Source organism: Argiope bruennichi, chromosome X1, assembly GCF_947563725.1.
Source record: "Argiope bruennichi chromosome X1, qqArgBrue1.1, whole genome shotgun sequence".
In the NCBI taxonomy this organism is placed as follows: domain Eukaryota; kingdom Metazoa; phylum Arthropoda; class Arachnida; order Araneae; family Araneidae; genus Argiope; species Argiope bruennichi.
In genome coordinates this window covers 70,294,263-70,307,478 of record NC_079162.1, presented here as the reverse complement: position 1 = coordinate 70,307,478, position 13,216 = coordinate 70,294,263, and the positions used below count along the sequence as shown (strand labels likewise).

The 13,216-nt window shown below is 30.5% G+C and overlaps 2 protein-coding genes across 3 annotated transcripts in view; one reads left to right on the top strand and one right to left on the bottom strand.

Annotated features, from left to right (window-relative positions):
* Positions 1-922: 922 nt before the first annotated feature.
* On the top strand, positions 923-1,459 carry LOC129959276 (uncharacterized). Its single transcript, XM_056072099.1, has one exon. It carries the CDS (start codon positions 923-925, stop codon positions 1,457-1,459), a length of 537 nt encoding a protein of 178 aa, XP_055928074.1.
* Positions 1,460-2,824: 1,365 nt separating this feature from the next.
* Positions 2,825-13,216, bottom strand: part of LOC129958232 (armadillo-like helical domain-containing protein 3) — a 61,550-nt gene continuing 51,158 nt past the window's right edge. The window contains exons 23-26 of one of the 2 annotated variants that reach the window (XM_056070525.1): positions 12,867-12,942; positions 11,661-11,739; positions 6,189-6,305; positions 2,825-5,709 (exon numbers count right to left, since the gene is read on the bottom strand). In XM_056070525.1, the coding sequence (XP_055926500.1) occupies positions 5,617-5,709; positions 6,189-6,305; positions 11,661-11,739; positions 12,867-12,942 (365 nt within the window). In that variant the 3' untranslated portion in view covers positions 2,825-5,616. The remainder of the gene's footprint in view (positions 5,710-6,188; positions 6,306-11,660; positions 11,740-12,866; positions 12,943-13,216) is intronic. The other variant, XM_056070526.1, reaches the window with a different exon arrangement.

Genomic DNA, 13,216 nt, shown 5'->3' with positions numbered 1-13,216 from the left:
GGTCGAATTATTTCTCAAGATGGTGTTCGTCCTGATCCGGAACGCATAGCAGCAATTGAACGTTACCTAACTCTCAAATCAATTCATGAAGTCCGTAGTTTCCTTGGATTTGCTAATCAGTTTCGAAAGTATATTCGTAACTATGCTGTTATTGCTAAACCTTTAACAAGCGTTTTAGAAGGTTTAGAAAAGAAGACCAACAATTCTCCCATAGTTTTCACAGATGACCAACAGCGTACATTTGAATCTTTAAAAACTGCAATTACTACTGCTCCACTTCTTTCGTATTTCAAACAAGAATTACCAACCTTTGTAGAAACTAATGTATCTTATTCTGGACAAGGAGCAGTTTTATCTCAAGAACAGAATGGAAAGCGTTGTGTCATTGAATATGCTTCACGTACCTTAAAAGATGCTGAAACGCGCTACCACAGTAACGAACTGGAATGTACTGCTGTACATTGGGCCCTAACTGAAAAATTTCGACTCTATCTCCTAGGTCACAAGTTTTAACTCATCACAGACAACTATACAACCGCTTATGTAGTTGCAAAATCTGCAATTAATCGAAAATTTGCACGATAGTTAGTGGATTTGGCTCAATTTGATTTCAGAACTAAGCACCAACCCGGAAAGCAAAATGTCATCGCTGATCACCTTTCACGTTTCCCAACCCCACCTGTTTGTTTAACAGTTACTGCAAGTTATGAATCAGACATTTATGTGAAACAGAAAAGAGATGACTTTTGTCAGTATATTTTTCGCTTACTCAGAGAAAAAAATTCAAACAAAAGGACAATGTCAATCATATGCAATTACAATATCGACAACAACACTCTTGTGCGAGTTAAAGATAATAATTCGAAATCTGTAGTAGTGATTCCTAAGGCAATGAGAGAGAGAACTCTGATCGCTTCTCACGATGATGTTCGACATATGGACGCAAAAAAAAACTCTTGACAATTTGCAATTACTTATTGGTGGCCAAATATGCGCAAGGACTGTAAAGCATATGTTCGAAGCTGTCATAAATGCCAAATTGTCAACCGACGTACTGTTAATGCCTATAGTCTTTTGCAGCAATTTCCCGATTCCATCCACACCTTGGGAAATTTTATCTGCTGACCACATAATCTGTTTGCCAGAAACAAGAAATGGAAATACAAATATGCTTGTCCAAATTGACCATTCCACACGCTGTGTAATTGCAACACCTTCTGCATCTCTCGCCGCTCATACAGTGACTGATGCTCTGTATCATAATATAATACTTATATATGGACCGCCAAATATGTATTTATCAGATGGAGGAACAGCATTTACCGCACGTCACACTCAGCGGTTTCTTCAAAAATATGGAATCACACAATCAACGACACTACCTTATTCACCACAAGCTAATAGTATCGTTGAACGAGCCAACGGCATCATTGTGTCCTCTTTGAAAAAAAATGATTGACAAAAACCCGAATAAATGGGATGAATTACTTCCAAATGCCTTACTCGCAATTAACACCACAAAACAAAATTCTACTAAGAAATCACCATTTTATTTACTTCATGGATATGAGCCACGCCTTCCACGTGAACTTCACATTGGTAGCTTCATAGATGACACGCCACGTGAAGACCAACTAGACCTTTTAACTTTGGCCAGGGCCGAAGCAGCAAATAATGTGTATGAAACACATTTGGAGAACAAGAAACGATTTGATCTCCATCGCAGATCCCATTCCTTCAAGGCAGGAGATCTCGTATTGTACGACTGGCCGAAAAAAGGAGATCACAAACTTTCTCCTATTTTCAAAGGACCATTTGTGACTATACGCCCAGTCGGGGCCGTGTGCTACGAGATCAAGTCTACAACACAGCAGAACAAATTTATCAAGGTTGTCCACGTACAACATCTTCACCCTTACTTTAAACGAAATTCACCAACCATCGAGGAAAACAGCACAGACGAAGAGAATGAGAGCTACTAAGTCATCATCAAAAAGATATTAACTACTCTGTGTTCCCCAGAGACTTGAACTATGATTTCATCAAAAACTTTGTTTCTTTTATTTTTACGCTTCAATTTAAAATTTCTTCTGTCCGTCTAAATTTTATATTGAGCGGGGTCGAATGTAAGGTTCACTTTGTGTATCGATGAAAGAATTGTAATCGTTTAGCTTATGTTAACTTGTGAAAACGAATGTTGGCAACAGATGTTTGGTTGTCGATGTCCGCCACGGTTGTAACCTACGTAGATGCTTTACCACAATAATAGATTTTAATTTTTCTAATTAAGAACTCTTTCTTAACATTTAAATTTCAAGAGGTTGATTATAAATCAGCCTTATAGTACACTTTTATATTTTAATATTTTTAAAATTTCATACAAGATGACATTTTTATGCGTCCTATGTCAACGAAATCAAATCGAAAAGGTATAAGATCTAAAAACAATGATCCAGTACGGTAATCAGAAATATTAATAGCTCAGATAATGGTGATGAAAAGTATAGGCATGGAGCTACAAAACTTGCTTCTTGTCTGTGTTTTTAAATTTTCAAGAGTGTAAATAATTATTCAAAATCTGCAAGTCTTCACTAAAGTGGTCTCTTTATCTTACTCTAAGCATTACTACGTACATCTGTGTTTATCAAATATTAACTCATCCAATTATCAAATTAATAATGATTTCAAAAATCCAGATGTCTGTTAATTTAGATGGTGTCATATTATAATAATCAAGGACTTTCGAATTCTTAAATGTGTTTGGAAACTAACTAATTTCACAAATAAATTTTACTCTTTATCAATAAACATGATTCTGAGAACATAAATTTTACATCATTTATTTACAAAGGCTACAGTATGAAAACAAATTTTACAAAAATAGTATATATTAAGTTAAATTCAAAGGACTGTTAAATATCTGAAGCATACTGAAAGAATTCCATTAGCAAAATATACAGCAATAAATTTTCTATGAATTAAAATAAAAAAACTAATAAAATGATTTACGATTCTTAGAATAATTTTGTGCAAGGGAAAAATAATTTTTAGATTGACAATGTTTTATAAGTAAGTATATCAATAATTCTTAAAATCAAAAGTGGGGAAAATATTCAAGAAATTTAAAAAATGAAAGTTAATTCACTTTGTCAGTTAGCATTAAATAACAGAAATCTGATATAGTATGATACTTCATTTTGTCATCACGTATCACTTTTTAAGATTCAAATTTTTGAGAAGATTTTAAATGCAGTTTCAGTTTCAGATATAAATTTCTTCCAAGAAAATGTTCGGATTTGTTTTCGCATTCCAGAACATTCAAATAACAAAACATTTTGGAAGCTTAGTGGAATTTAGTTCTTGAACTTAAATTTGGTCTGCTGAAATAATGAAATGTCTTTATTTAAAGAATATTCAGTACATACTATGTCAATTGGAGCATAATCAGAAGCAAAAATATTTGAAAACAACATGACTGATGAAATAATAGTTTTATTTTAAGATTTTTATAGCATCACAACTTCTTTCTCTTTTTGTAAAATAATTTTTAAGAAGTAAACTAGTTAAAGTTAAATCTAACGATTTTAGATTAAAAATAAATCAGTAATCCAGCAAAATGCTCTTTGGCTAGGTTTAAAAGTTTGCTAAAGATCTGTATTCCACAAATTTTGAGAATTTAATCACTTTTCAAGAACCCAAAAAATCATTAGAAAAAAAAAATCATAGGATTTTTTTTTCTTATGAAAAGTTAAAACGCCATTAAACAGAATTCCAAAATATGTATCCACTATCTTCTTTAGGAATATTAAAAATTTCCGGATGATTATGGTGGGGGACTCTAAGTTATATTAGGTTTTAACATGCAACTCATATGGTTACAACTCGCCCATAAAACAATTTTGTTTTATTATTTTCGAATAAACGCATTAATTAAACAAATTTTAAAAATAAAACAAAGCTATGCCAAATAATATTAAAATAAGATAAAATGCAAAATATTAGAATCTAAATTGTAGAGTAAAATTAGTGTGAACAAGAAATAAACTGTCATTTCCTTTGCAATAATTTTTAAACTACTGTAACTGACCTACACTTTTAAATACGGTAAAATCCTATTAGTTCGAATTAACGTTGAAAAATAACTGACAAGGGAAGAAAAATTAGTTTTACATGGATTCTGTACAGATTAAGCACATTTTATTAAAATCCATTGCTATAGAGCAAGAATTTTCAAACGCATGATCAAATTGGGATTTTGGAATTGGAATCAATTGGAATACAAACCAATATTATGAAGGGAAAAAGAACCCACGTGGTTCGGTTACCTTTTTAAAATTTAAAAAAAAAAAAAATTAAACACTGTAATATGAAAGTAAAATATTTCAAATATATGAAATATAAATATGTGATTAAATTTACTTCTAATTCATAATATCATTCGAGTATTCTTCTCCGAGTATGCACACTGGAATCGATGGGGAGGATAAGTTTTTTGGAAGAACCCTCGCCATGAAAACATTTTGAAAAAGAAAAGGGACATTTATTAATAGTTTAAGAAGGTCTGATATAGAAAGAACTAAAATAATAAAAGATATATCTTATTTATTGAGATAAGAAAATAGATTCATTATTTTCTGAAAATGATTCTTCTGCCCCAAATACTTCCAAATTTATTCAAGGTTGGTAATATCTCAGCAATTTTCTATTATAGACATCTCTTTAAATAAGTTTGTGATTTTTTTAAAAATTATTATTTCAGAAGTATAAAACGATTCTCTGAAATTTACACTGAACGTAATTCACACGAACTAGAACTTCATGTAATCCAATTTAAATCACAATAAAAACAATAATTTATGATTAAGCACATTGAAATCAATAAGCAAAACAAGATATTTTAAACAGTAATGGACTCTCAAAACATTCACAATTCCGCATTTTTAGAAATTTTGAGAGATTCTTCAAAAGCGATAATATTTATATAAAATGATTTCAAGAAACAAATTGATATACATTTTTAGATATGAGAAAAATTTTCGAATTACATGCATTTAAAAATTAAAGCAGAATACATAGTGGTTTGCCACATCAGGTATCAATGCTCCTATGTAGATTCTTTCACTCAATCAAGAGAAAATTTTATAAATGGGATATTCAGGTTCCCTAAATAAATGCAACCCAAAAATAAAGAGGTATCAAAGACTATGAAAATAAAAATGCATTCGAATGAAAAGCAAAATCATATTTAAAATTAAAACAACGATAACTAAATGATAACGATAATTTATGATAAGCAATCTAATGATGAGTATCCAGTAGTGCTTACAATACACAACAGATAAGTTGAGGGGGAGTATTAATTATCACAACTGACGAATAGGTTTACAGTTCAAAGATCTTTTTCAAAGTATACATTATCATTTTAGGACGATTTCAGTTTTTCTTAATTAGCACTGAAATATATATATGTATTCAAAGAGTCATTGATCTTAAAAAATGTGTAAAAAATTGCATATGTTCATTAGTTATAAAATATTTCATTAGCAAGATAAAATAAAATTCATTGCTCTTATCCGGAACAAATTGAATTGTACAAGCACAAATTAATAAATATTTTTAACTAATTATGGAAAACTCCTTCATAATTCTTTGCATTTCTAAGGATTTAAAGTTCAAAGAAGTCCTATATTCAGTGATAATACTGCGAACCTGAAAACAGAAAAAGAAATAATTTATATGCATAATATTCTTTTAATAAAAAAATTGCAAGAAAACGTTTACATATAAGCATTGAAAAACAATTGAACAAGCATCATAAAAACATACGATTTGCTTATAATTTAGTATAAATATTTTTTTAAAAAAAACATCAACCATATCACAAAAAATTGCAGGTAGCCACAGAACGATAAACAAGAAACTGGTAAACCTTTTATTTCTAATCAATAAACGTGCATAAGGGAATATGACAAATGATATTTTCTATACACCAAAAACTCTTCACGGCCTTACATTCTCATATATCAATTCAATTAAACTTATATAGGCATTTCAAAATTAATAGTTGGTTTTAAATGGTCCGTGTAATTTGCGAACACGCCTTTATTAAACACAAAGCGGGGCAAAAAAAAAAGTAAATTTAAACTAATATGAAGATAATTTTATAAATATTTTATAAAAGTACTTACCAATGGTGTGAAAAATGCCGATTCTATGGGTTTTTCAGTGTACTTTTCATATTGATCAAGATTATCATACAATTTTAAAGTAAGAGTATCGTAATTGTTCCTTACCACATCCAGTACCTAAAATATCCATACAAAAAAAATATAACTAACATTTACTGTAATATTTTATTTCTTACATTATAACTTACAAGTATGTGTAGTTTCACTAGTCTTTTCACAAATCAGATATCAGAAAAATGTCAAGAAAAGGGCAATAAATCCTTATAAAATCTCTCAGCATCACCAAAATTGAAAATATATTTATTTCCCATTGTAAGGATACAAAAAGTACCCAAATAAATAAATAGAGCATAACTGAATTCAAAGTCCAATGAACTAAGTTTTATTTGTTTGTTTTGTTTCAATGAATTTCAAGTATTCAACTGAGATAAGAAACTTCAATTTCCTCCTTGATCTTTGTTTCTAGTTTTTTCAAAGATGACAAAAATACAGATGAGTATAAATAATCATTTATTTCTCTCTGAAAAGAATATACTTCTGGTTCCAAGAACTTCGTTACACCCATATGAAATTTCACATTTAATGAATAACTGAAAATTACAAGAATCGAAATTATATTCTGGAACAGAACTCTCAAGTTGTAAAGAAATGTATTAAGTGGGAAAGATTCATTTCTAAAAAAAAAACAGCTTTGGATGTACAAACCTAACTAAACTAAATAATACATTACTTCATCAAACAAATGTTAAAACAAGTGAATTACAGGAATCACATAGGGACAATAAGAAGAATCAAGAATTGATGTAAAAATAATATAAAAGATTATTAGGGGGAAGACGAGATTCCTATCAATTTAAAGTAAAACTTTAATTGTATTTTTCGATTTTTTCTAAAGCTCAGCATATATAAAAACAACATACATTACTGAGAGGATTACATTACATTAATTGGGATAAACACAAAAATTTTCACATATCTTGTTTAATTAGTATAGGTTCACTTACACGCATATTATAGCAATCTAGTAGCGAATATGTCCTCCTTAAGATTTAATGAGATCCTGTACACGTTTTGGTATGAATTCCACTAATTTATAACAAATTTTTGACGCCATCATCACGAAACCAAATCTTTATTACATTCTGAATCAAATTTCTCTTATTTGAACAGTCCATTTTAGTCATACGTCTCTTCACAATGCTCTACAAATTTTCGATGGGATTTACATATGGAGAATTACCAGACCAATTCAAAACTGTTAATTTCCTTCCTTGAAAAAAATTCTTTACCACCTTCGAATTATGGCCATGGAGCAAGATTTTGTTGAAAGACACCAACACCACCAGCGAACATTTGCATTAGAGGCACTATTTTTTCTTCTACTATTGAAATGTATTTTTTAGGGTTCACCTTTCAACTGGTACTAAGCTGCCAGGTTTTCCAGATGTAAAATAACCCCAAAACATCTCCTTCTGAGGGTGTTTAACTGTTTGCTTAAGATATTGTTCCCTAGTGCATTCTCCAGCATTTCGTCTGACAAATGTTGATCGAATCCCTTGCACAAAAAAATTGCGTTTCGTCAATGAACAACCTTATTCCAGTCTTGTGCAGTAAGGTGGAACAAAAGATTTAGTTAGGAACTTTTAGATTTTAGTTTTGTAATAGCGCGGAAAAGCTGCCTCAGGTTCAAAAACAATTTATAAAAATTTAGTTGCAATATTATATTATCTTGAAATGCCGCAAAAAGCTTGAAATTTGTAAAAAAATGTAAATTTTTAAAATGGGCCACTAATTATTTTTTTTTAATTTTTAGTTTGGCAATAGTGGGGGAAAGTTAGATTTTAGGTTTAAAAAAAAATTTTAAAAAATTGGTTGCAATACATCAAATCTCGAGGTGTCGTAAAGAGCTTAAAGTTTGTAAAAAATTGAAATTTATGAACTTTGAAAATGTTTTTATGGATTTTTCGTTCAAATAATGTTACAAAAGATGGTTTTAAATACTCATATAAGCATTACAATTGGAGAAATTATTAATTACAACGTATGATAATAGAACAAATATTTTTTATGTCAAATTTTGCGTTTTGTACTTCTGTATCCTTAATGATTACAAATGTTACAGCTTCAAAATTTTTGTTTCTACTTCATTGCCCCATTAAACTGTTTTTTTAAATTAAATTTCGGCATATTCACACGTGAATCAGTTTTTGCTCTTATGTGTCCTTCTCTTGCGATTGAACCACAGACATTTTGAGTCGATTCGGCGACCAGTTTCACAGTTCTCTTCACTGCTTGCATAAGACAAGGAAGCCGGGGAAGGTCGATAACCGAGTCCCCTATACTATTTTGTTCAGTTTCAGATGCCTCACAGATAAAGTCTTTCAGAGAGTTACTGGAAAGTTATGTTTTAACAAGGGAGGTTCAGTTACGTCATTTTCAAGCCATGAGATCATGTCGATGTAATCTTTTGTATCGAAGTTTATCTTTGGACCACGTTATAAACCAAGTTCTCTTTGAATTTTACGTTCACCACTTAGCATGGACAAAAGAATATTTTCTGAAGCAGCAAAGTACCAATTTCTTTGAATAATCTGTTCTATAATTTTCTTGAGATCGTCAGAGAGATAGCGTGAAAATGAGATAAGGTTAAAAAGATGTTTGGAACCATAAGTACATGAAGGTTTTAACTTAATATTAAACCACACAAGCACTTGATAGTTTTATCTCTTCTTGTCTATTTGATGGTTCTGGTTGGTTTGCCTCGTTTTGTAAAGAACACTGCTGTTCTTCAGCGTAACCATTGTCGCCAGTAATCGTTTCTGACACACAAGTATTTTTTGTTCGTTCTTGATTAAACTTAATTATTCTTTGTAATTCTTTACTCTTTATTGCTTCTTTCTTCCCCAAAGTGCTTGTGGTAGCAATATCAATATTAGCTATAGCCATTTTCCTGTTAGAGCGTTGATCGTTTAGAAACTTTTGTTTCATAACTGGTACTTTTTTTCTTTTATACAGTTCAACAATATCAAATAAACGTTTAGCTTCTTTTCTAAATTCTGCATGGCTGGAATCAAACATAGCAGAACATATTCTGTTTTTAGACTTTAATAAATTCCTGTATTTAACATGATAAGCTTCTATCATTTGTGAAATTCTTTTGCTAGAAGCAACGGGAATAGAAGTTCTTGACCATATTTGTTCTATTATGGGAACTAAAGTGTCACATATTTCATTCAGAGAACGATCCTTCTCGGAAGCAATTTTGAGTTTATGTCTAATATAACAGTAGCACTTCATAACAGATTCATAAGTAGGAAGTTCAACTTCAAGCAAATCACTAAATTTCCTAAAAAATAGAACGCTCCGACGTTTGTCTTGTCTTCACTAATTTAGACTGAGCCATTTTTACTCACAGCAAAGCACACAAACCAACAAATCAGTTACACAATAGACGGTGTGGAGATTCCAACTCAGCAAAGCTACAGATTTGAAACCAGGCCTGTCCTTGTCACCGGACACAGACACCTTACCTCAATAACAACCCTTCCGGTGACGACTCAGTGCCATGCCAGTGCAATAGTAAAACTGTTTTTTATATTTCTATTCATATGACAGCGCCTTTTTTAAAAGTGTTTTTTTCCCCATAAACGTGGCAAAAGTTGCAAAAAGTGTGTTTTTATGAAACTTTAACGTCCTAGTGACACCTCAAAACCTATTCCAATATTTTTCATATTTATAATTTATTTTATCTACACTAAAAGGCAACTTTTCCATACTATTACAAATTAAAGATCGGAAATTGATTTTTTCGTTCCACCCTATTGTGTAGTCCAGGATTGATATTTTCTGGATCAATACAAACATTTCCTCTTTATTGTAAGTGTTAACTACTGTTTTTTGACTGATGTTTTTGGCCATCTCTCTGCTCCAATAAGCCTTCGTTGTACTGTCGATGAATCCACACTCACATCAGTAGCTAATAATTCTCTCTGAAGGTCTGTACTTATTTTGCAAGGATGCATTTTATTATTTCGTACAAGAAATCTGTCTGTCCGAAGTGTTGCCTTGCGGTTGAGTCCACATTTACTTTTTCATTTTTGAAAAAATGTCCCAAACTTAATTTGCTGATTAATAATCCTAGAAACATTGGATTTTTCCAACTCCAATTGCTGCAGCAATATCCCTTACAGTCATAGAAGTATGCTGACTAAAAGCACCAATTCTAGTGCTTTCTCTGGGAGCGATATCACTTTTTTTATACACGTCAGAACAAAACAACTGCACAATCGACCACTTCTTACAGCAACCGAAATGTAACTGATAACTGATAGCAAAAATGCTCTACATGCGATGATCACGTGGTCAAATCAATTTAAACTAGTCAAGGTCAACCCTTTTTGGTAAGAAAATGCAGTTAAAAGCGGTTTGAGGCTGAAAATTTCCGAGAAAGGAAGTTTGCCCCAATTTATTTGCACAGTACTGTATATTTGGAGGGTACCTGAAAATGATAACGCAATGAATTATGCAAATTTGCTCATCGCAACTGCAGAAAAAATTGCATAAAAAAGGATATAAAAATTTTCAGTTAGTAGCTATTCACTGAGAGGAAATATAAAGAGACGGTTGGTGACAATTCATTACGTTAATGAGTAGGTAAGACTCAGAACCACTTCTGCATCTCAAAAACCAGGAGTGCAGCTAATGATATTTCTCAAAAGACGAAATCTACAATTCCTAGAAACTAGCGCTGTTAACTATCATTCAACAGAAATTCTTACTTGTTAATTCGATATTGAATTTTCTGCAACTGATTTCCCAATTAAAGCTGCAAGGTATTACTTAGAAAAGTAGAGTGGCAGGTTATGATTTTCTTGTGATTACACAGAACAATTTAACTCACAGCCAGCCAAGAATTTTTTTATTTCTTTATGAAAATTGCAATGAAATGAAGTAAAAGAAAAAAAAATCGATGAAATAATAGAAAAATCATAATAAACCATTTACAGACATAAGTCTAATTCCAGAACAGTCACTATTTTGAAAACATATTTATCAATGTTTATTCAATAAAAAATGAATTATGTCGATGAAAGTATTTGTGATAAACTAAATGCAGTTGTAAAGAAAGTCGTAACAGTTTTGCAAATATGTCTAAATTTTCGAATTAATAATAGGTTACTTTCAGAAATCGAACTTCAATAGTGAATAGAATACAAAAGGCTGATACACTAATACTGATATGAATAAAAAAGTATTAGATAATATTACATTAATGAATCCTTAGGGGGACACATGCTGAAACAATATTCTTAATTCAGATCACATAATCAATTCATATGGCAAAAATGTATCAATAAATGTCATATAATAAATAAATGATTTAAAAATTATATTGGATAGATTACAATACGGAAAATAATAAATGATAATACAAAAATAGAGTAAATTCAAAATGTGAGTGATTAGTTTTACCTGATCTTCTGTTAAAGCAGATAGACCATTATCAGCTAAGACAGATTCAATCTTTGGAGTAAAATGATTAATGATAGCCCTAAAAATACACATTGAATAACATTCCTTTGAGTAGATATATCAAAAAAAGTTTTTTTAGAATGAAGTAAGATATAATCATCAGATAATCAAAAAAATATATGCCGATGACAGCAAAAGTGACATGCTAAATTTTGCAATTGCTTTTTATGTTCTATAAAATTTTTGGTTCATTCAATGCGGAGAATTAAATATGCATTAACAATTTGCAGATACATCATGAAATGAATTATGTACAGCTAATATTTCTCATAAAAAGTTACTTTCAAAAGCAAAAAGGACAACCAGTACTATATACTAATCACTCTCAAAATCTTTCACTATTTTGTAAACAAATGAATAAGAATAGTGAAAAAGCACTATGGAATATCCAGAATTAGAATTTAATCATGATCAAATCAAGAGGCCAATACCTGAACTGACACCTTATTCACAATATTTTATTGACATGCAGATTAATGATGTCAAAGAGAAACTGAAAGTTAAATTTGTTATAATAGAGAGAGACATCGAATAAAAGTTAAAAGGTTGGACAATTAAATAACCGGTAAAATAAAATCATTTGATTAATTAACAAATTATTTAATTAATTGGGGTTTAGAGTGCGCAAAATGCTGTTGCTTCCAGAATAAGACTAATATAAATAAAAACACTAGTATAAGAACAGGAAGAAAAAAATCAAAGGACAACCACATAAATTATACAGAATCCAGTCTGGCGACTTTGTCAATCGTTACAACCAGACTGGACTCCTTATAATTTATAGTGTTATCCTTTCTTTTATTTTCCCTTCCTTTATTATACTGCTATTTCTATTAAATTTGCTATGTATCTATAAAGCAGAGATTTTGCTATGGGGCCATCATAAATCCATTAAAAGATCTAAACTGCTCAATGAAAAATTTTACTTGATTTTTACCTAATAATTATTAACATACGATCAATACTTTCAATTATTTTCCCCGACCTGAGAACACAATTAGATCAATGTAAGTTCAGTGAAGTAAAAGACTATAAAATACAAGACGTATGCACCAATGAGTGCATCAAAGGTCACATTTAATCAAAATATATATGTTAAGATTATCTTTTGACATTATTCGAAAATATTACAGTATAAACCATTACCTGACATTAACAAGACTATTCATTAATTTAGCAGCATATTCTTTCCATTCACCATCGCAAGTTGTATATCTCAAGGCTAATAAAGAAAATATATAGATTCAAATAAGATATTAACATTTCGAAAACATCAAACATGAAATGATTCATGAAGCTTTGAATATGAATAGTTAAACAACACACACAGATAATTTAATGAACAGAAAGGACAATTTTATTATGCAAGCGAAGCTGAATTATGCCCACTAGTACCGATTCATTTTTAAACCAAAATGGCTAGGATTGATTAAGTTGCAAAACATAATTAAATTGTCACCCAAATTTTTTTTTTGAATATTTCATATAATTAACGG

Excerpts from the sequence above, each read along its gene's own strand:
- LOC129959276 (XM_056072099.1), top strand. The coding sequence starts at position 923 with ATGATGTTCGACATATGGACGCAAAAAAAAACTCTTGACAATTTGCAA.